The following is a 23,645-nucleotide window of genomic DNA, read 5'->3' on the forward strand; positions in this document are numbered from 1 at the left end:
GGCCAGTTTGGTCCGTTTAAAAAGAAAACGATGCTACCCGGACAAAAACCAGCTTACGGGCCTGCAGTGTATGTTAAACCAGTGCTAAGTGAGCCCATGAATCAAGCGGGACTGTAAGCAAATACGAATATATGAACTCTATTCGACCGATCAAAGCTTGTGCGCATTTCCTTGCACATTTTGTACTGTCCATAAAACATCAGCATATACATAGCTCAAATCCCTCATACAAATCACACAAGTACAGTAATAATTCCAACATTTTTAGTTGTTTATTTCATCAATTGTTGCAGAGACCCTATGCGTAAGTGCCAGTATCTGATTACATGCCTGTTCCAAAAAAAACTAGGGTATTTTTTAATTAGCACCTTTGCGGCAGCGGAAAATTTTTACTTTTCAAATTGTGGTTCAAAAACAAGGGAAAAAAGTACGGAGGTTGTTATATGGATATGGAACTTCTTCGATACTTTCCAACATCAAAAATGCAACAGGCAATGTTGCTGGGACTTTGGATGACTTCGGCAGCGGATCTGATGAGAACAAAAACATGCACAGGGCGTGTGACTGAATGAGACGAGTGATTTTGCCACCATTTTGATATCCCGTCAGTTACAAAACCACTCAAGAAAATCAAACGAATATTATACTTAACGGTAAAGGGATTAGTTAAACTAATGGATTAGCTTTTCGATGCTTAACATTCTTCCTTCTTCTTGGGAAAATGTTGCCCTAGTCATCCACGAAAACGATGTGATACCAATAAGATATCGTTACTGTGCGCCTAAATGAAACTCGTGTATACACTTGTAGCTCTGAGATCCCCCTCCCCCCACCCCTCCCACTCACCCTCACCTGGGGTAATTGGGGCACTTGTAGACCTCAAAGGGGAAATACCCCCACCATGACAGACATCCAAAGAATGCCCATGGGATTGGTCACGCGGCTTGGAAATGACTGAGCCATTAAATGAAAAGAAAAGTACGCAGTTTTTCGGCTCATTTTCTGATAACTATTTTATTTACCTTTGAAGTCGGTTGTTTTGGAATTCTCCTCCACCGTTTGCAGCGAGTTGTCATCCTGGAGCACAATCTGCAGCAACATATGTCGAACAGACGGAAATAAACATTAGAACCTGCTTAGAAACTCTCAGTTGAAAAACAACTTTAAATTAACAAGCTACATGTTATTGTACCTCGTCTGTTGCAGACATTTTTCTCCAAGATAATTATGATGAAACGTTTATCTTGGTTGTTTGAAAGCTGAATACAACTTTGCAGAAGGCCAAGAAAAATCGATGCTCGTTCTTTCGAGGTTACAACTTTTATGGATTGTCATACCGCTACTGCGTGCTTTACGGCCAGAAACTTTGATCACACATTAACTCCGTGTTAAAATAAAGTTACCCAATCCAATTCAATCCAGCAGTCATCGTCATTATGGGACTCTGTAACATGAGGCAATCATTGCACCCTAGAGTAGTGGGGTGGTCTAAATCTCCGAATAATTTATATATTTTCGCACTTTTCAACTCTTCAGTAATTACAGTAAAACGCGACATATATAATTTGCAATGGCAATCAGTTTTATCCCTGATTTAACCATTCACCAGCACAAGATACTCAGAGGCAGTCGGTCGGTGTTTGCAAGATGCAATGTTAGTGGAGTGAGTGCCCGGGAAGGGGTGTGGGGGTAGCGTTACTCCCATATATGAGCTACATAGCGGTGCTACTGTAAAAGATATGATCTGCAGCGAGTTTACTCTCGAATAGGGTATAGAAATCAGAGAGTTTTGGTCTAGAACAGGGTATCATTTTCCGCGAAACTAATCGGTTGATTGAAGAATTTAGTCCGAGAAAGTTTAGGTTTATGATCAATAGGGTGGGGATATTCGGTGTTTACTCTAGAATAGGGTTACAAATTAAAGGTTAACATGGTTACTGACACCCGTCTGAACGTTAACCTGGCCTTAAATACCGTTTTAACGAACCGCATAGACCAGTTGACAAACAAATAGTTCCAAACCCACCACAGTCTCAGAACATTTTTTGTTCTTACGACCATAACGCTTCTGACATGCTACTTATTCCTCTCGGACTCATCAAATCTAGTCGTGACAGTGGACGCAAAGAACTCTTAAACCCTTTTGTCTTATAATAGGAGAGATGAGACATGAACATTTTTCCCTAAGTTATGTTAATTTTTCATTGTGACGTATTTTGTTTTCGATTTCCACGTTGTTCAGTTAGCTATTTTGCTCATGCCTATTATCAAATTGTATTTTCAAATTTCAAATTGTCACGTTTTTGTTTTTGTAACTTTAGCCAATGTTTTTCAGGTTTATATTGTAACTGTTTTAAATTGTAACGTCTCTTACCACAGGGTCAGTCTCAAACATACCCTGAAGAGAACAGGCCGTGCATTTCGAAGTATTGGAAAATATACTTCCCTGACCTTAAAAAAAAAGCCTTGTCCTTTTTTTAGATTATTTGTTTTAACATTTTTTTTTGCTGACAAGATCCTTTACTACAGGATCCGGTACTTTTATTTTGTCGCGGTGGCCCTTGTTAACACAGTTAATTGCTGTTTTTTACTGCGAAAAGAAAGCCTGGAAAATGATTCAGCGAGGATCTGGAAATACGTCTGCCTTCGCAAGCTAAAAATGTTCGCGCAGCTTACTGAAAATGTTGGGAAAATAATAAGCGCCCACCCGAAGTTATATATGGGCCCAAAATTAAACAAGCACCCAACGGTTAATCGAATAAGTACGGTAATCAGTGTATAACATTGAAAAAGATAAGGAATAAGTAAAATTTATAAACTACGGCCGGTTTGGTCCGTTGTAAAAAAAAAAAAACGATCCTAACCAGACAAAAACCAGCTTACGGGCCTACAGTGTATGTTAAACCAGTGTTAAATGAGCCCATCAATCAAGCGGGACTGTAAGCAAATACGAATATATAAACTCTATTCGACCGATCAAAGCTTGTGCGCATCTCTTTGCACATTTCTCGCTTATCCATAACATCAGCATATATATAGCTCAAACCCATCATACAAATCACACAAGTACAGTAATAACTTCAACTTTTTTAGTTATTTATTTCATCAATTGTTTCAGAGACCCTATGACTTAACATGCGTATGTGTCAGTATCTGATTACATGCCTGTTCCAATAAAAGTAGGGAATTTTTTAATTAGCCCCTTTGTAAATTGACTATCAACCAATTCTTCTACGGCAGCAAAAATGTATACTTTTCAAATTGTGGTTCAATTAAACCAATGAGTACGGAGGTTGTTATATGGACCTTCTTCGATACTTTCCAACATCAAAAATGCAACAGGCAATACTGCTGGGACTTTGGATAACTTTGGCAGCGGATCTGATGAGAACAAAAACATGTACAGAGAAAGTGAATGAGACCAGTGATTTTGCCACCATTTTGATATGTCATCAATTATAAAACCTCTCAAGAAAATCAAACGAATATTATACTTAACGGTAAATGGATTAGTTAAACTAATGCATTTGTTTTTCGATGTTTAACATTCTTCCTTCTTCTTGGGAAAATGTTGCCCTTGTCATCCACGAAAACAATGTGATGCCAATCCAATATCGTTACTGTGCGCCTAAATGAAACTCGTGTATCCACTTATAGCTCAGTCAACTATCAATAAAATCCCCCTTCCCCCACCCCTCCCACCCACCCTCACCTGGGGTAATTGAGGCACTTGTAGACCTCAAAGGGGAAATACCCCCACCATGACAAACATCCAAAAGAATGCCCGTGGGATTGGTCACGCGGCTTGGAAATGACTGAGCCATTAAATGAAAAGTAAAGTACGCAGTTTTTCGGCTCATCTTCTGATAACTATTTTATTTACCTTTGAAGTCGGTTGTTTTGGAATGTTCCTCCACCGTTTGCAGCGAGTTTTCATCCTGGAGCACAATCTGCGGGCAACATATATCGAATAGCATTAAACATTAGGAGAACTTAAAGGGGCAGTGTCACCTATTTTCGTGTCACTTTGAACAGCCAAAAAACGTATTTTAATCGATGCGTGAATCGCCACTGTTTTGTAACAGCTTTGTTATAAATAACCCTACAGAAACTAGTAATAATTATGTTTGGTTGCTCATGGCTAGGATGGAAATGGATTGCAACTTACAAAAATTGGCCAATTTTTCCAAGTTCATCTTGTGTATTGTAAAGAAGTCGCTAAAAACCTGATCATAGTTTGTCCTTCGTCGTTCAAATCCGTTAATATAAATTTTCTTTCTGGCACTCTAACAGCAATTTCATTTTAGAAAAATAAATGTCTTCTGTAGTTTTGGCCAAAATACAGCAAAATCACCGTGGCAGTTCCTCTTTAAATAGAAACTCTTGTAAACACAAAGTGTTATATGTACCTTGTCAGTTGCAGACATTCTTCTCAAAGATATGCGGTGAAACGTCTGTCCTGGTTGTTTGAAAGCTGAATATTACTTTGAAGCAGGCCCAGAAAAATCGATGCTCGTTCTTTCGAGGTTACAACTTTTATGGCAAAGAAAGTGATCACAAATAAACCCCGTGAAATAAAGTTAACCAATCCAATTCAATCCAGCTCCATCGTGATTATGACTGAGAAGTTTGCCACATGAGGCAATCATTGAATCCTGGAGTGTGGGTGGTTTTACGTAATGCTTAAAACATGAGCAGCAGTCACGGTTTTATCGGGATTTAAAACCACGAGACGCAGCCGAGCGGTTTTAGACCAGATAAAACACTGGCTGCGAGTATTTGAACGGCTTCACAATTTTTCCAAGAAAAGCGTGTGTCGAGAGAGCCATAACAATGATGCTTTTGTGAACGTTGGAAATTAGCATATGAGAAAGACATTAAACACCGCCTACTAATAAGGACAGAGGAGGTTTTATCGGGTTTTAAAACCACTGCACATGATGTTTTATCGACCGTTTGATAGGTCAATGGGCTTATGAATTATTAATGTCTTTTGAAAAGTCTAAAACTCTGAACGAGTTATTTTCACACTGATGAACTCTTTACAGTACTGTGAGACGCGACATATATAATTTTTATGTAGAATGTTTAATCCCTGATTAAACCATTCAACAGCGCTAGATATTCTGAGGCAGTCAGTTGGTGTACCCATCACACTTCAACCGCTGCCATAAACAATACATAGGAGAAACAAAACGACGACTTAAAGATCGTTTTAACGAACGCCATAGACCAGTTGACAAACAAACAAACATTTCCAAACCCAGCATAGTCTCAGAACATTTTCTTTCGACCATAACGCTTCTGACATGTTACTTATTCCTCTCGAACTCAAATCTTATCGTGACAGTGTACACAAAGCTAGAGAGGAATACCTCATCGACAGAGGTCAAACTCTTGTACCCTTAGTTCTTAAAAGGAGAGATGACACATGAACATTTTTCCCTAAGTTATGTTAATTTCTCATCAGTTGTGACGTATTTTGTTTTCGTTTTCCACGTTGTAACGTTCACCTATTTAGCTATTTTGCTCATGCCTATTGACCAATTGTATTTTCAAATTTCAAATTGTAATGTTTTTGTGTATGTAACTTTAGCCTATGTTTTTCAGATATCTATTGTAACAGTTACAATAAAAAAAATTGTAACGTCCCTTACCACAGGGTCTGCAGGGGTGGGTTGTTTTGTGTGGGATTACGTAGTTTGGCACTAACTTATAAATCACTGAGGTTGTTGGTCCGTCGGAGGGCTTGACAAGAGGTGTGGCTTTTCGATGCGGAGACAACTGTTTAACTTGCAACTGACGTAACAGACGGACGTACCAGTTACACATTCCATTCTACCGGCGAAACTAGACATATTACTCATCATATAGACTGTAACTCTAAAAACGTTATTCACATGGCACACTGCAACCGCCGCGCTGCCACAAACAATACACAGTAGAAACAAAACGACGACTTAGGCCAACTGCAGACGCCGAACTTTTCATGTGCCGAACATAACTCCCAAATCACGAAAATCCAGTCTTTTGATTCAGACACCGAACTATTAGCCGAACTTAATTTACTTGAAGCGAAACATGTTCTCCACGAGAGACTGTATCTGAAATACGTTATAATAATTTATGCATTAGGTTCGGCTCATGAAAAGTTCGACGTCTGAATGAACCGTCAGTTGCAAAGCCGAAATTCCCAGCTGAGCCGTTCCAAATTGAAGCACGCGTTCTCAACTGATTCAGTCGCGGAACTTTTCACGTACTTAATTCAACGTATTAGGTTCGGCCGCATGAAAAGTTCGGCGTCTGAAGCGGGCCTTAAATACCGTTTTAACGAACCGCATAGACCAGTTGACAAACAAACAAATAGTTCCGAACCCACCACAGTCTCAGAACATTTTTTGTTCTTACGACCATAACGCTTCTGACGTGCCACTTATTCCTCTCGAACTCATCAAATCTAATCGTGACAGTGGACGCAGAGAACTCTGTAATCCCTTTGGTCTTTATAGGAGAGATGAGGCATGGACATTTTTCCCTAAGTTATGTTAATTTCTCATTGTGACGTATTTAGTTTTCGTTTTCCACGTGGTTTGTTAGCTAGTTTGCTCATGCCTATTGACAAATTGTATTTTCAAATATCAAATTGTCACGTTTTTGTTTATGTACCTTTAGCCTATGTTTTCAGGTATCTATTGTAACTGTTTTAAATTGTAACTTCTCTTACCACAGGGTCAGTCTCAAACATACCCTGAAGAAGACAGGCCGTATCTTTCGAAATATTGGAAAATATACCTCCATAACCGTAAAAAAAAGTCTTGACCTTTTTTTAGATTATTTGTTTTACAATTTTTTTTGCTGACTAGATCCCTCACTACAGGATCCGGTACTTTTATTTTGTCGCGGTGGCCCTTGTTAACACGGTTGATTACCGTTTTTTACTGCGAAAAGAAAGCCTGGAAAATGATTCTTCGAGGATCTGGAAATACGTCTGCGTTCGCAAGCTAAAAATGTTCGCGCTTACTGAAAATGTTGGGAAAATAATAGGCGTCCACCCTTATATATGGGCCCAAAATTAAAAAAAAAGCACCCAACGGTTAATCGCATAAGTACGGTAATCAGTGTATAACATTGACAAAGATAAAAAAAAAAAATTGTGAAATTTTTAAACTACGGCCGGTTTGGTCCGTTTAAAAAGAAAACGATCCTACCCAGACAAAACCCAGCTTACGGGCCTGCAGTGTATGTTAAACCAGTGCTAAGTGAGCCCATGAATCAAGCGGGACTGTAAGAAATTACGAATATATGAACTCTATTCGACCGATCAAAGCTTGTGCGCATCTCTTTGCACATTTCTCGCTTATCCATAACATCAGCATATATATAGCTCAAACCCATCATACAAATCACACAAGTACAGTAATAACTTCAACTTTTTTAGTTATTTATTTCATCAATTGTTGCAGAGACCCTATGACTTAACATGCGTATGTGTCAGTATCTGATTACATGCCTGTTCCAATAAAACGAGGGAATTTTTTAATTAGCCCCTTTGTAAATTGACTATCAACCAATTCTTTTACGGCAGCAAAAATGTATACTTTTCAAATTGTGGTTCAATTAAACCAATGAGTACGGAGGTTGTTATATGGACCTTCTTCGATACTTTCCAACATCAAAAATGCAACAGGCAATACTGCTTGGACTTTGGATGACTTTGGCACCGGATCTGATGAGAACAAAAACATGTACAAAGAAAGTGAATGAGACCAGTGATTTTGCCACCATTTTGATATGTCATCAGTTATAAAACCACTCAAGAAAATCAAACGAATATTATACTTAACGGTAAATGGATTAGTTAAACTAATGCATTTGTTTTTCAATGCTTAACATTCTTCCTTCTTCTTGGGAAAATGTTGCCCTTGTCATCCACGAAAACAATGTGATGCCAATACGATATCGTTACTGTGCGCCTAAATGAAACTCGTGTATCCACGTATAGCCCAGTCAATTATCAATGAGATCCTTCTGCCCCCCACCCCTCCCACCCACCCTCACCTGGGGTAATTGGTGCACTTGTAGACCTCAAAAGGGAAATACACACACCATGACAAACATCCAAAAGAATGCCCGTGAGATTGGTCACGCGGCTTGGAAATGACTGAGCCATTAAATGAAAAAAAAAGTACGCAGTTTTTCAGCTCATCTTCTGATAACTATTTTATTTACCTTTGAAGTCGGTTGTTTTGGAATTTTCCTCCACTGTTTGCAGCGAGTTTTCATCCTGGAGCACAATCTGCGGGCAACATATATCGAATAGCATTGAACATTAGGAGAACTTAAAGGGGCAGTGTCACCTATTTTCGTGTCACTTTGAACAGCCAAAAAACGTATTTCAATCGATGCGTGAATCGCCATTGAAAATAACGGTTCAGTTTTGTTATAAATAACCCTACAGAAACTAGTAATAATTATGTTTGGTTGCTCATGGCTAGGATGGAAATGGATTGCAACTTACAAAAATTGGCCAATTTTTCCAAGTTCATCTTGTGTATTGTAAAGAAGTCGCTAAAAACCTGATCATAGTTTGTCCTTCGTCGTTCAAATCCGTTAATATAAATTTTCTTTCTGGCACTCTAACAGCAATTTCATTTTAGAAAAATAAATGTCTTCTGTAGTTTTGGCCAAAATACAGCAAAATCACCGTGGCAGTTCCTCTTTAAATAGAAACTCTTGTAAACACAAAGTGTTATATGTACCTTGTCAGTTGCAGACATTCTTCTCAAAGATATGCGGTGAAACGTCTGTCCTGGTTGTTTGAAAGCTGAATATTACTTTGAAGCAGGCCCAGAAAAATCGATGCTCGTTCTTTCGAGGTTACAACTTTTATGGCAAAGAAAGTGATCACAAATAAACCCCGTGAAATAAAGTTAACCAATCCAATTCAATCCAGCTCCATCGTGATTATGACTGAGAAGTTTGCCACATGAGGCAATCATTGAATCCTGGAGTGTGGGTGGTTTTACGTAATGCTTAAAACATGAGCAGCAGTCACGGTTTTATCGGGATTTAAAACCACGAGACGCAGCCGAGCGGTTTTTAGACCAGATAAAACACGTGCTGCGAGTTTTTGAACGGCTTCAAAAATTTTTCCTAGAAAAGCGTGCGTTGAGAGAGCCATAACAATGATGCTTTTTTGAACGTTGGAAAGTAGCATACGAGAAAGACATTAAACACCGCCTACTAATAAGGACAGAGGAGGTTTTATCGGGTTTTGAAACCACTGCACATGATATTTTATTGACCATTTGATAGGTTAATGGGCTTATGAATTATTAATGTGTTTATGAAAGGTCTAAAACTCTGAACGAGTTATTTTCGCACTGACTAACTCTTTACAGTTCTGTGAGACGCGACATATATAATTTACAGTGGCAATGTAGAATGTTCAATCCCTGATTAAACCCGCTGCACCACTAGATATTCTGAGGCAGTCAGTGGGTGTTTGTAAGATGCGATGCTAGTTGAGTATGTTAGTTGAGTTTTCGTAGGCTGAATTACGTGATCGACGTTAAAAATATAGCCTTTGGACTTCCACGTTGTTGACTGGAATTGAACCCTTAGCTCTAATCCGTTTAACAACGTGTACATGCGTGTAGCAACATATTAAATCGCGTGATCGACGTTAAAAATATAGCCTTCGGACTTGCACGTTGTTGAACGGAATTGAACCCCTAAGCTCTGGTCCCAGGTTAATTAAATAACCTGTACATGCAGCAACATGTTAAATCGCGTGATCGACGTTGAAAATATAGCCTTGGGACTTGCACATTGTTGAACGGAATTGAACCCCTAAGCTCTGATCCGTTTATTAAATAACCTGTACATGCAGCAACATGTTAAATCGCGTGATCGACGCAATCCCACACAAAACAACCTACCCCATGGATCTTTTCGATGTGGAGACAACTGTTTAACTTGCAACTACATAACAGACGGACGTACCAGCTACACATTTCATTCTACCGGCGAAACTAGTAGACATATTACTCATCATATAGACTGTAACTCTAAAAACGTTATTTACATGGTACACTGCAACCGCTGCCACAAACAATACATAGGAGAAACAAAACGACGACTTAAAGACCGTTTTAACGAACACCGTAGACCAGTCGACAAACAAAAAAACAGTTCCAAATCCACCACAGTTTCAGAACATTTTCTTTCTAACGACCATAACGCTTCTGACATGCTACTAATTCCTCTCGAAGTCATCATCTAATCAGTCGTCAGTGACAGTGTACGCAAAGCTAGAGAGGCATACCTCATCGACAGAGGTCAAACTATTGAACCCTGACATGAACATTTTTCCCGTCTTTCATCCCCGGGGGGGGGGGGTACTCCCTTATATGGGCTATATAGGTATGTGCGGCGCCAAAGGGTATGGTTTTTCGGCTGTTTTGGTCATAAATAGGGTATCGCTTTTAGCCATTTTGCCGCCATTTTGGTAATAAATAGGGTATAGATTTTTGCACTCTAGTCCTGGGTTCGATTTTTTTTAGAAGAAGCTACTTCAGGTCATAAATAGGGTAGGGAAAATCGCAGATTTTAGTCATAAATAGGGTAGCGAAAATCGCAGATTTTAGTCATAAATAGGGTAAGGGTTTTGTGAAGCGGGCCGCACACCCCTACCCAATTTTGTTTGGAGTACCCCCCCCCCCCCGGGCTTTCATCTTCCTAAGTTATGTAATTAACTCATTGTTACGTATTTGTTTTCGTCTACCACGTTTAACGTTAGCCTATACCTATTTACCAGTTGTATTTTCAAAGTTCAAATTGTAACGTTTTTGTTTATATAACTTTAGCCTTTTTTCAGGTATCTATTGTAACTGTAACGTATCTTGCCACAGGGTCAGTCTCAAACATACCCTGAAGAAGAAAGGCTGTGCCTTTCGAAATATTGGAAAATATACTTCCCTGACTGTGAAATCAGCCTTGCTCTTTTTTTAGATTATTTGTTGAAAATATAGCCTTTGGACTTGCATGTTGTTGAAAGGAACTGGACCCCTAGCTCTACATGCAGTTCATTTTATAACTACTAAAAACGGTTACAATTTATTCATATGAATACAATGCATTACTATCCCTATCCGGAAAGCCGGGCCAAAACGAGTGGCAAAGCTGCGGTGAAATGGGGCGAGAGTGTCGGAAACCGGATATTAGCGACAATGAAATGTAGTGAATGTGTAATGTAAACTTGATTGACATGTGAATGATTTTGACCGGTATCAAATAATAAGCTAGAAGGATTTGTTCGACTGAGTATAGAAGGATTTGTACGACTGACTATTGAAGGAGATCGTAACTGCGAGTGTTTATTAAAGAACGTTATACAGTCCTCTTGAGTGGAGTGGAATATTTTCTACACAGTGGTCCTGAACGAGCCGGATATGGCCAGATTTTGGACGAGAGAACGCTAGAAAGTCGAAGAAAGGCAACGCAATGGAGAATACTGATGGGACGGTGCCGCCGACAGCTAGTACAGCTGCTGGTACAGAGAATAGTAACAAAGCCATCGAGGTTAGTCTTGCAAAGAAAATAAAAATTAGAGGATCCTTGAGAGGAGCGGCTACGAAACTCCGTAACCGTATTGGCGAACGATTAGCAGATGGAACTGTCTCTGTGGACGCGTTTTATTTGAAAGATAACATTCAAACAATTCAACAAAAGATTGAATCACTAAAGAAACTGGACGAAGAAATTATTGATCTGATGGCGAGTTGCGACGATGACGAAGTAGAAGGGCGCATGGAAATGGAGATTGAAGGGAGTGATTCTGTGCGAACTGATTTGAACAGAATCGTGGACAGAATGGAAGACGCATTGAAACAATTGTCGCCACCGCCCCCAATTCAACAACAGATGCCAACTGAAGGTCAGAATGTTTTCCCTGGGTTTTACGCGTCGACATCACAATTTCCCGCTAGTTCGCCGGCGCCTAAGAAAACAGCCAAATTGCCTAAACTGGAAGTAAAGAAGTTTAGCGGGAGAATACAAGAATGGCAGGAGTTTTGGGATTCCTTCGAAAGCGCCATCGACAAAAATGAAAGCCTCGCAGCGGTAGATAAGTTTGCATACCTGCGGAGTTTAGTTGTCGAACCGGCGAGATCGACAATCGCTGGGTTCTCCCTCACTTCAGCGAACTACACCGCGGCCGTGGAGGTTTTAAAGAAACGATATGGGAAAGAAACTGCCATTCAGAGAGCGCACGTAAATGATCTGCTCAATTTGCCACACGTTTTTAACGACAAGGACACCCCGCGGTTGAGAAAGTTATATGATAGTTGTGAAACACATTTCCGAGGACTAAAGGCTCTCAGCGTAAATGAAAATACCTACTCAGCAGTGGTTGTACCGGCCGTACTGCACAAATTACCCGAGGCCTTTCGACTGACTATCACGCGGGGCACGGATTTCCTAAGCTGGTCCATGGAGGAAATGCTGACCGCATTTTTGAACGAACTGGAACTAAGAGAAGACCATGACCACGTGGTGACCGCGAGTGCTGGATCTCCGGACCAGAAACAGAGTGCATTCAGGAGCAGGGACAGCAGAATGAGAGGAACCTCGACGAATACTACCTTGCATACGAGACAGGAGACGGATAATTGTGCCTTTTGCCTGGGTAAACACGCCCATGAACACTGTCCTAAAGTAGTTGATGTAAACAAACGTAAGGACATTCTATACAAATTCGCTAGATGTTTTAAGTGTTTGAGGAAAGGACATCGTGTGAGAGACTGTAAATCTATGGAGTTGTGTAATAATTGTGGCCGAAATCACCACATTTCTGTATGCGAAGTTGCGCCAGTTGCGCGTCCAATTACCGCTAGTCCTAGTAGCTTGCACGTGGGTACGGGTGGGCGCGTAGCCTTACAAACAGCATGCGCTGCTGTTAGCGGGGAGGGAGAACCGCGGAAGGTTAGGGTTTTGTTCGATGCAGGTAGTCATCGCTCCTTCGTGACCGCCAGAGTGGCTCAGCACGCGCAGCTCAGAGTGATTCGCCAAGATTGGCTCGGGATTAGCACGTTTGGACAAACCGCCCGAGATACGCAGCTAAGAGATGTTGTACACATGAAGGTGAGTGCTTTAGGGAGTCAGAAAGTTATTGAGATAGAAGCCTATGTAGTGCCTGAAATTTCAACAATTCAAAACAGCCACGTAGAGATTGCAAAATATGAATACCCCTACCTTAAGGGCCTGTGGTTTTCAGACGTGAGTAAGGGAACGGAAGAAATGTTTATCGATGTATTGATTGGCGCGGATTACTTGTGGAGCTTCCAGAAAGGGTGCACAATCAGGGGCAAACCAGACGAGCCTGTTGCCGTGGAAACGGAATTAGGGTGGGTACTGTCAGGTCCCATGAAGAGCTCGGGGAATGGGAGCGAAGCCCGTTCGGTGCAAGTTAATCTGATCGGAAGTGCTCGCCAAGAACGCCTAAATTTAGAGAGTGACGTCCATAAGCTGTGGGATATGGAAACACTAGGCATCGTTGAGTCTGAAGACGAAGTACACGAGGCGTTTGTAAACAGTGTGTCATTTACAGGGAACAGGTATTCCGTTAGATTGCCATGGAAGGAGGGGCACCCAGAACTCCCAAGCAACTACGCTACGAGCTTGCGCCGCCTCAAGACCCAGGTCGCTAGACTGGAAAAGGAACCGGAAGTGTTGATGGAGTATGCGTCGATAATACAAGATCAACTAGAGGCTGGGATAATAGAGAGGGTGGTAGAGCTGGAGAAGGCGCCTAAAGTTCACTACTTGCCACACCAAGCCGTGATACGTAAGGAGTCAACAACCACGAAGGTGCGGGTTGTGTACGACGCATCGTCGAGGGAAGGTAAGGTAGGCACGTCCTTGAATGATTGCTTGCATGTTGGGCCCTCGCTGAATCCTTTGCTGTTCAATATATTGTTGCGATTCAGGGAGAACAGAGTGGTACTTGTCGGGGACATAGAAAAGGCGTTTTTGAATGTTGAAGTCGATGTGCTGGATCGAGATTGTTTGCGTTTTCTGTGGATGGAAAAACCTCCCGATTTGTCTCGTATTGTTATATACCGGTTTTGTCGTGTTGTATTTGGAGTTAACGCATCGCCATTTCTGCTTAACGCCACAATTAGACATCACCTTAAGAAGTATGAAGAATGTGACCCAGAATTTGTGCAAAAATTGAGAGATTCGTTTTATGTAGATGATTTTGTGGGGGGTGGAGCGATGTCGGCAGAAGTTGTAGAGCTGTACTGCAAGACCAATGACCGAATGGTAGACGGAGGCTTCAATCTTAGGAAGTGGCTAACCAACGATTCCCAGGTCAGAGCCAGGATAGAAACCGATGCGAAAGTGGACAGTGGTTCAGTAAGTGAAGAAGACATCACCTATGCCAAATCATCGGTGGGGATGCGGCTAGGCTGTAGGGGTCAGAAGGTGTTAGGATTGGCGTGGGACTATGAAGCAGACGTAATCAGTTTTGACTTGACGGAAATTGCTGAACGCGCAAAAGGCCTTCCTGCCACGAAACGAAACACCTTAAGGCTGCTAGCAGGGATCTTTGACCCACTGGGAATTATGGGCCCGGTTACAGTGAAAGTTAAGATTATGTTTCAGGATGTATGTCGTCAAAAGAGTGGTTGGGACGATCCACTTCAGGGTGAAGTCAAGCGAGGTGTTGAAAGTTGGATCAAGAGTCTCCTAGATTGTCAAACGATCACGATCCACCGATGTGTTTGGGATCATTTGCGCGAAGAAGTACTGCATTGTTCTCTCCATGGCTTTGCGGACGCAAGCAAGAAAGCTTACTGTGCTGTTATTTACCTGGTGTACCTAACCAGTACTGGAAGATACACAAGAATGTTGACTTCGAAGACGAGAGTCGCTCCATTGAAGGAGTTGTCGATACCGAGGCTAGAGCTCATGTCGGCGCTGATGCTGGCGAGGCTTATGAGTAATGTGGAGACGGCGCTTTCTCATCAGGCTGGAGTGAAGCGGTCGAGATTGTGGCTGGACAGCATGACTGCGCTGCATTGGATTATGAACCGTGGGGAATGGAAACAGTTCGTCCGACATCGCGTCAATGAGATTCTAAAGCTGAGTGAAAAGGGAGATTGGAGTCATTGTCCGGGTGAAGAAAACCCAGCTGACATTGGATCGAGGGGAGTGTCCGCGCTGGAGCTTAAGCAAAGTGAGTTGTGGTGGCATGGTCCGATGTGGTTAAAGGAGAAAGAAGACAGTTGGCCGACAGTGAAAGCGATTGAACCCACGACCGAGAGCAGTGAGGAAGAACGTAAAGCCGCAGTTTTGGCAGTACAAGTTGACACGCCTCTCGGTTTAGACAGAGTTGTACAGATTGACAGGTACAGTTGTATAAGAAAGCTTTTGAGAGTGACAGCGTGGATTAAACGCTTTTGTTTCAACGTTCAGAAGAAGACCAAAGAAGAAAGGAAGCGAGAAGCCCTCACATTACAAGAGTTAACAGAGGTGGAAAATGACTGGATTAAAGTGGCACAGAAAGAGTTGAAACGAGACGACAACTACAAGCAACTGGTCGGTACATTTGGACTGTCGGAGGATTGCAATGGTGTACTTCGATGCAAAGGGCGTTTGGAGTACTCAGATTTGCCTCAAGACGCGAAAGAGCCGATAATTTTGCCTAAAGACCATCGCTTAACGTACCTGCAGATTCAACAGTGCCACAAGAGAGTCTTGCATAGCGGAGTGAGAGGCACGCTGGCGGAATTGCGCTCGAGATTCTGGGTACCAAAAGGTAGGCAATTAGTGAAGAAGGTGCTCAGTCAGTGTGTTGTATGCAAGAAGTTGGAAGGAACGTCGTTTGCGCAGCCACCGGTTTCTAGCTTACCGGAATTTAGGGTGAGACCGTCCCCTCCGTTTTCTAAGGTTGGCGTGGATTTCGCCGGGCCATTGTACGTGAAGGCTAGAGGTAAACAGATGAGAAAGGTATACATCGCCTTGTTTTCGTGTTGTGTGACAAGAGCTTTGTACTTGGACCTAGTGGAGGATCTTTCAGCAACAACCTTTCTACGTTGTTTGAGGAAATTTACCGCCAGAATGGGAACACCCACTTTGATTGTGTCAGACAACGCCAAGACGTTCAAAAGGACAGAGAAAGAACTGCAAACTCTCTACCGTCACCCCGAGATAATAGCAGAACTGGAGAACAGACGAATTGAGTGGCGTTTTAACCTGAAGAGGGCCCCATGGTGGGGTGGATTTTTTGAGCGAATGGTTGGGAGCGTTAAAAGGTGTCTTCAGAAGGTAATCGGTAATGCCAGGTTAACTTTCGATGAGTTGCTGACGGTACTTGTGGAAGTGGAAGGCACTCTGAATTCTAGACCGCTAACGTACGAGTATAACGACCCCGAAGGGGAAGTTTTAACTCCCGCACACTTGATCTACGGAAGAAGACTTCAATCATTGCCGGAAGTCACTGAAGAGGAAGACGAGAGTGAGAGCACTTGTGCAAGGCGATACAAGTATCTGAACCAGAAGTTGCAACATTTTTGGAAGAGATGGCAGAGAGAGTATTTGACGGATCTACGAGAGTGTCACAAGATGCAAGGTTCTTCCAACCGAAAGTCGCCTAAGGTAGGAGATTTAGTTACAGTTTATAATGAAGGCACAAAGAGAGGTAGTTGGAAGCTAGCAGTTGTAGAAAGCCTCATTGCAGGAAAGGACGAAGAGGTAAGAGGAGCGAGTGTGAGAGTGATCACAAAGGGGAAACAGGTCCGCATGAGCAGGCCTGTACAAAGGCTATTCCCCTTAGAAGTCCGCGCAGCATCACTGGAAGACACACCGAGAGTGAATGAGGGAGGTACTGCAGTAACAAGGCGGGACAGACCTCGCCGAGCTGCCGCGCTAGATGCTGCCTGGAAGACGAAGGACATGCTACTGAATTCTGAGCATGACTAAACGAAGCGGTTCATCCTTGACTCAAAAGTGAGTCAAGGGTGGGGGGAGTGTCGGAAACCGGATATTAGCGACAATGAAATGTAGTGAATGTGTAATGTAAACTTGATTGACATGTGAATGATTTTGACCGGTATCAAATAATAAGCTAGAAGGATTTGTTCGACTGAGTATAGAAGGATTTGTACGACTGACTATTGAAGGAGATCGTAACTGCGAGTGTTTATTAAAGAACGTTATACAGTCCTCTTGAGTGGAGTGGAATATTTTCTACAGAGAGCAACGAGAAACGCAGGCTATCTACATCCTTACATTTCTTTCTATTTCTGTCCAAACACTATGAGCTTCTAGACGGGGTTCAGAACTGAAATATGAGAATTGGCCAAAATTTTTAATAGTCAGCTGAAAAATGGAAGATTTGAACTGACTGTTGCAGTTGATGCCTGGAGAATAAGCTGCTAATAGAGATGGCTATGAGCCGCCCACAAGTAAGTTGTTTCTAGGAGTCGTGAGGTCAACTGGAATCAACTCGAAAGTTCGGAAATCTTCGGATGATAATCGACACTATTCGGCTAACGAATAGGACGCCGTTGATACGCTTGATACAAAACCGAAAACACGTAAGAAATTAAAACGTTAACTGAGATCCGTCATAACTTTAACTGATAGCTGCGAAATGGCCGATATATTTTAACTAATACACTCTTTTTTAATAAGAACGTTTAATTTTGGAGCTATAATTTTTTTTGCGACTTGAGGCTGAAAACGTTCTTTAAGATGTTCTTAACTTGACATGGTATACACTACATGTATTTCAGTAAATCAATGCGGATGCGACCAGGAAACTCATCAAAGTGAATTGCCTGCTGAGATATGGTATCAAGAGCTGCTGATTATGACCAACCAAGATGAGTGTCACCATTGTTAATGTTATACAAAACATGCCCTTTTATTATGGTTAATTTATATTTGTTACCTTCGAACCTCCCGTAAGTGACCACCCATAATGTCAAGGATATGTGGTTACTTACGGGAGGTGGTCGCTTACCAGAGGTCAGACCACAGGGGGTCTAAATTTCACGTAATTTACATATGGTAATTGCGGACACCTAACCCTTTTGCCATTGCTTATCGAAACCCAAAGTAATAACTTTTTTTAGACCGCCTGTTTTAAGAGCAAACAGTAAACGGCATTTTTGCAATGTTACATTTCAAGCGTAAAACATCTACAACTTTCGCGTTTGTTTGTTTTTTACATAATCCAGTTGACGTTCTTTTTCGACACAATTTTTCAGTTGAATTATACAAGGTTGAGAGAGTCATCACCGGTCATGCATGTACATTCATGCTATTTACAAGATAAGAGAGTTTCTTTCCTACAAAGGATTAAACCTGATTGAAGTTCATTTCAATGTACACCATAGTGTATGTGTATGTTATCAATTGCTAAGCTATTTCGAGAGACACTTCCGGTAGCTCCGGCTGTGAGATTTTAATACAGCGTCCGCTGTAATGATATGGGTCAAATAGCACTTAGGTTAGCTTAAATAGCTCCCCGGTTAGCTTAACGGTTAGCACTGAGTTTATGTTGGGGTTGTTCATGCCTCGCATGCCTCGCCTGTTTTGTTCATGCCTCGCACGTCTGGCTCGCATATTGTAAACATTCCTCACGGCCCGAAAACAAAGAACGCCACCGAGAATTTAAAGAATTTGATACCACGACAGAAAACGTAACTCGTACCAGCCGAGTACAAAAGACAAGACCGAGAACAATAACTCGTGGCCCGAAATCTTATCTCTTGGCCAATCGCGACCCCAAAAAGAAAAAAAGAATTTTATAATGCTACCGAAACCTTAACTCGGTCCGCCTTACGGCCCGAGTAATAATAAGCGCCCACCCTTATATATGGCCCAAAATATGGGCCCAAAATGTTCGGCTCATGAAAAGTTCGGCGTCTGAACCGGGCCTTAAATACCCTGCGAGCTGAGACCCGTCATCATCCTAGATAAGTCGGGTTATCTAGGAAGATAGGAGAGGCCTCTGCTCGCAGGGTAACCCTGAAGAGGAAAGGCCGTGCCTTTCGAAATATTGGAAAATATACCTCCCTGACCGTAAAAAAAAGCCTTGACCTTTTTTAGATTATTTGTTTTACAATTTGTTTTTGTTTTTTTTTGCTGACTAGATCCTTCACCACAGGATCCGGTACTTTATTTTGTCATGGTGGCCCTTGTTAACACAGTTAATTACTGCTTTTTACTGCGAAAAGAAAGCCTGGAAAATGAGTCCGCGAGGAACTGGAAATACATCTACCTTAGCAACCTAAAAAATGTTTGCGCGTACTGAAAATGTTGGGAAAATAATAAGCGCGCACCCGAAGTTATATATGGGCCCAAAATTAAATAAGCACCCAACGGTTAATCGAATAAATACGGTAATCAGTGTATAACATTGACAAAGATAAGGAATAAGTAAAATTTATAAACTACGGCCGGTTTGGTCCGATTACAAACAAAACGATCCTACCCAGAAAAAAACCAGCTTACGGGCCTACAGTGTATGTTAAACCAGTGCTAAGTGAGCCCATGAATCAAGCGGGACTGTAAGCAAATACGAATATATGAACTCTATTCGACCGATCAAAGCTTGTGCGCATTTCCTTGCACATTTTGTAATGTCCATAAAACATCAGCATATATATAGCCCAGATCCCTCATGCAAATCACACAAGTACAGTAATAATTCCAACATTTTTAGTTATTTATTTCATCAATTTTTGCAGAGACCTTATGACTTACAATGCGTATGTGTCAGTATCTGATTACATGCCTGTTCCAATAAAACTAGGGAATTTTTTAATTAGCACCTTTGTAAATTGACTATCAACCAATTCTTCTACGGTAGCGAAAATTTACACTTTTCAAATTGTGGTTCAACAACAAGGGACAAGAGTACGGAGGTTGTTATATGAATATGGAACTTCTTCGATACTTTCCAACATCAAAAATGCAACAGGCAATATTGCTGGGACTTTGGATGACTTTGGCAGCGGATCTGATGAGAACAAAAACATGTAAAAAGAAAGTGAATGAGACCAGTGATTTTGCCACCATTTTGATATGTCATCAGTTATAAAACCACGCAAGAAAATCAAACGAATATTATACTTAACGGTAAATGGATTAGTTAAACTAATGCATTTGTTTTTCGATGCTTAACATTCTTCCTTCTTCTTGGGAAAATGTTGCCCTAGTCATCCACGAAAACGATGTGATACCGATACGATATCGTTACTGTGCGCCTAAATGAAACTCGGGTATCTACTTATATCTCAGTCAATTATCAATAGGATCCCCCTTCTCCCAACCCTTCCATCCACCCTCACATGGGGTAATTGGTGCACTTGTAGACCTCAAAGGGGAAATACCCCCACCATGACAAACATCCAAAAGAAAGCCCGTGGGATTGGTCACGCGGCTTGGAAATGACTGAGCCATTAAATGAAAAGTAAAGTACGTAGTTTTTCGGGTCATCTTCTGATAACTATTTTATTTACCTTTGAAGTCGGTTGTTTTGGAATGTTCCTCCACCGTTTCCAGCGAGTTTTCATCCTGGAGCACAATCTGCGGCAACATATATCGAATAGCATTGAACATTAGGAGAACTTAAAGGGGCAGTGTCACCTCTTTTTGTGTCACTTTGAGCAGCCAAAAAACGTATTTTTAATCGATACGTCAATCGCCACTGAAAATAATGGTTCAGTTTTGTTATAAATAACCCTACAGAAACTAGTAATAATTATGTTTGGCTGCTCATGGCTAGGATGGAAATGGATTGCAACTTACAAAAATTGGCCAATTTTTCCAACTTCATCTTGTGTATTGTAAAGAAGTCGCTAAAAACCTGATCACAGTTTGTCCTTCGTCGAGGGGGGTGAATAGGGGTATGTAAATCCGCCGATCCGCTAAAATTAATGGCTGAATCCGTCGATCCGCTAAAAAAATCAATTAAATCCGAATCCACAAATTGTTTGCCGCGTTAGATGATACGCGAGATACAAAGCGACTTCAGTTGTTGGAGTTGCCTTGCGTAATTTATTATAATATTGTGTTTAGCGTTGAGGATGACTATCAACGAAATATTTATGTAACCAATGCCTGTATCGAAACAAAATCTTGCAGATACGAGAAAAAAGAGCAAACTTGAACTTCCTAACAACCAAAATCCAAAATCCGGGCCCCAAAACTGGATAAAACCGCGATCCGCTGTGATCATAGGATCCGCAGATCCGTTAAAATTTCGCTCTGAATCCAGAATCCGGGCTAAAATGTTTACCAAATCCGCCGATCCGTAGACCTATTCACCCCCCTCTTCGTCGTTGAAATCCGTTAATATCAATTTTCTTTCTGGCACTCTAACAGCAATTTCATTTTAGAAAAAAAAAATGTCTTCTGTAGTTTTGACCAAAATACAGCAAACAGTCACCGTGGCAGTTCCTCTTTAAATAGAAACTCTTGTGAACACAAAGTGTTATATGTACCTTGTCAGTTGCGGACATTCTTCTCAAAGATATGCGGTGAAACGTCTGTCCTGGTTGTTTGAAAGCTGAATATTACTTTGAAGCAGGCCCAGAAAAATCGGTGCTCGTTCTTTCGAGGTTACAACTTTTATGGGAAACAAATGTGGACTTAAAATTGTTCTACCCCTACTACGTGCTTTTCGGCGAGAAAGTGATCACAAATAAACCCCGTGAAATAAAGTTAACCAATCCAATTCAATCCAGCTTCATCGTGATTATGACTGAGAAGTTTGCCACATGAGGCAATCATTGACTCCTGGAGTGTGGGTGGTTTTACGTAATGCTTAAAACATGAGCAGCAGTCACGGTTTTATCGGGATTTAAAACCATGAGACGCAGCCGAGCGGTTTTAGACCAGATAAAACACGGGCTGCGAGTATTTGAACGGCTTCACAATTTTTCCAAGAAAAGCGTGTGTCGAGAGAGCCATAACAATGATGCTTTTGTGAACGTTGGAAATTAGCATATGAGAAAGACATTAAACACCGCGTACTAATAAGGACAGAGGAGGTTTTATCGGGTTTTAAAACTACTGCACATGATGTTTTATCGACCGTTTGATAGGTCAATGGGCTTATGAATTATTAATGTCTTTTGAAAAGTCTAAAACTCTGAACGAGTTATTTTCACACTGATGAACTCTTTACAGTACTGTGAGACGCGACATATATAATTTTTATGTAGAATGTTTAATCCCTGATTAAACCATTCAACAGCGCTAGATATTCTGAGGCAGTCAGTTGGTGTACCCATCACACTTCAACCGCTGCCACAAACAATACATAGGAGAAACAAAACGACGACTTAAAGATCGTTTTAACGAACGCCATAGACCAGTTGACAAACAAACAAACATTTCCAAACCCAGGATAGTCTCAGAACATTTTCTTTCTAACGACCATAACGCTTCTGACATGTTACTTATTCCTCTCGAACTCAAATCTTATCGTGACAGTGTACACAAAGCTAGAGAGGAATACCTCATCGCCAGAGGTCAAACTCTTGTACCCTTAGTTCTTAAAAGGAGAGATGACACATGAACATTTTTCCCTAAGTTATGTTAATTTCTCATCAGTTGTGACGTATTTTGTTTTCGTTTTCCACGTTGTAACGTTCACCTATTTAGCTATTTTGCTCATGCCTATTGACCAATTGTATTTTCAAATTTCAAATTGTAATGTTTTTGTGTATGTAACTTTAGCCTATGTTTTTCAGATATCTATTGTAACAGTTACAATAAAAAAAATTGTAACGTCTCTTACCACAGGGTCTGCAGGGGTGGGTTGTTTTGTGTGGGATTACGTAGTTTGGCGCTAACTAATAAATCACTAAGGTTGTTGGTCCGTCGGAGGGCTTGACAAGAGGTGTGGCTTTTCGATGCGGAGACAACTGTTTAACTTGCAACTGACATAACAGACGGACGTACCAGTTACACATTCCATTCTACCGGCGAAACTAGACATATTACTCATCATATAGACTGTAACTCTAAAAACGTTATTCACATGGCACACTGCAACCGCCGCGCTGCCACAAACAACTGACACAGTAGAAACAAAACGACGACTTAGGCCAACTGCAGACGCCGAACTTTTCATGAGCCGAACATAACTCCCAAATCACGAAAATCCAGCCTTTTGATTCAGACACCGAACTATTAGCCGAACTTAATTTACTTGAAGCGAAACATGTTCTCCACGAGAGACTGTATCTGAAATACGTTATAATAATTTATGCATTAGGTTCGGCTCATGAAAAGTTCGACGTCTGAATGAACCGTCGGTTGCAAAGCCGAAATTCGCAGCTGAGCCGTTCCAAATTGAAGCACGCGTTCTCAACTGATTCAGTCGCGGAACTTTTCACGTACTTAATTCAACGTATTAGGTTCGGCCGCATGAAAAGTTCGGCGTCTGAAGCGGGCCTTAAATACCGTTTTAACAAACCGCATAGACCAGTTGACAAACAAACAAATAGTTCCGAACCCACCACAGTCTCAGAACATTTTTTGTTCTTACGACCATAACGCTTCTGACGTGCCACTTATTCCTCTCCAACTCATCAAATCTAATCGTGACAGTGGACGCA

At 41.4% G+C, this 23,645-nt stretch overlaps 1 protein-coding gene and 2 long non-coding RNA genes across 10 annotated transcripts in view; 1 reads left to right on the forward strand and 2 right to left on the reverse strand.

The window, feature by feature from the left end:
- The window catches only part of LOC146482428 (uncharacterized), an 89,440-nt gene that overhangs the window by 23,521 nt on the left and 42,274 nt on the right, over positions 1-23,645 (reverse strand). The gene's annotated exons all lie outside the window — the stretch shown is intronic.
- Positions 307-21,810, reverse strand: LOC146482430 (uncharacterized). 8 transcript variants are annotated; one of them, XR_014864138.1, is made up of 4 exons: positions 21,522-21,797; positions 3,884-3,950; positions 3,307-3,381; positions 309-455 (listed from the first exon to the last, which is right to left on the reverse strand). It is a non-coding gene; the product is annotated as an uncharacterized LOC146482430 (long non-coding RNA). The 8 variants fall into 8 exon arrangements; XR_014864136.1 differs by lacking the exon at positions 21,522-21,797 and adding an exon at positions 4,410-4,616 and having other exon boundaries at positions 323-455; XR_014864139.1 differs by lacking the exons at positions 3,307-3,381; positions 3,884-3,950; positions 21,522-21,797 and adding exons at positions 1,023-1,089; positions 4,410-4,667 and having other exon boundaries at positions 307-530.
- Positions 11,196-17,261, forward strand: LOC146482431 (uncharacterized). Its single transcript, XM_085107269.1, has 2 exons — positions 11,196-15,954; positions 16,216-17,261. Exons 1-2 carry the CDS (start codon positions 11,506-11,508, stop codon positions 16,984-16,986), a joined length of 5,220 nt encoding a protein of 1,739 aa, XP_084963395.1. The 5' UTR covers positions 11,196-11,505; the 3' UTR covers positions 16,987-17,261.

Source organism: Pavona decussata, unplaced genomic scaffold (genome assembly GCF_977016875.1).
Source record: "Pavona decussata unplaced genomic scaffold, jaPavDecu1.1 SCAFFOLD_46, whole genome shotgun sequence".
NCBI lineage: Eukaryota > Metazoa > Cnidaria > Anthozoa > Scleractinia > Agariciidae > Pavona > Pavona decussata.

Bases quoted from the DNA above. Each gene is read 5' to 3' on its own strand.
- LOC146482431 (XM_085107269.1), top strand. From the start codon at position 11,506: ATGGAGAATACTGATGGGACGGTGCCGCCGACAGCTAGTACAGCTGCT. The intron at 15,955-16,215 runs GTTGGCGTGGAT...CGTCACCCCGAG, and splicing joins CGTCCCCTCCGTTTTCTAAG to ATAATAGCAGAACTGGAGAA.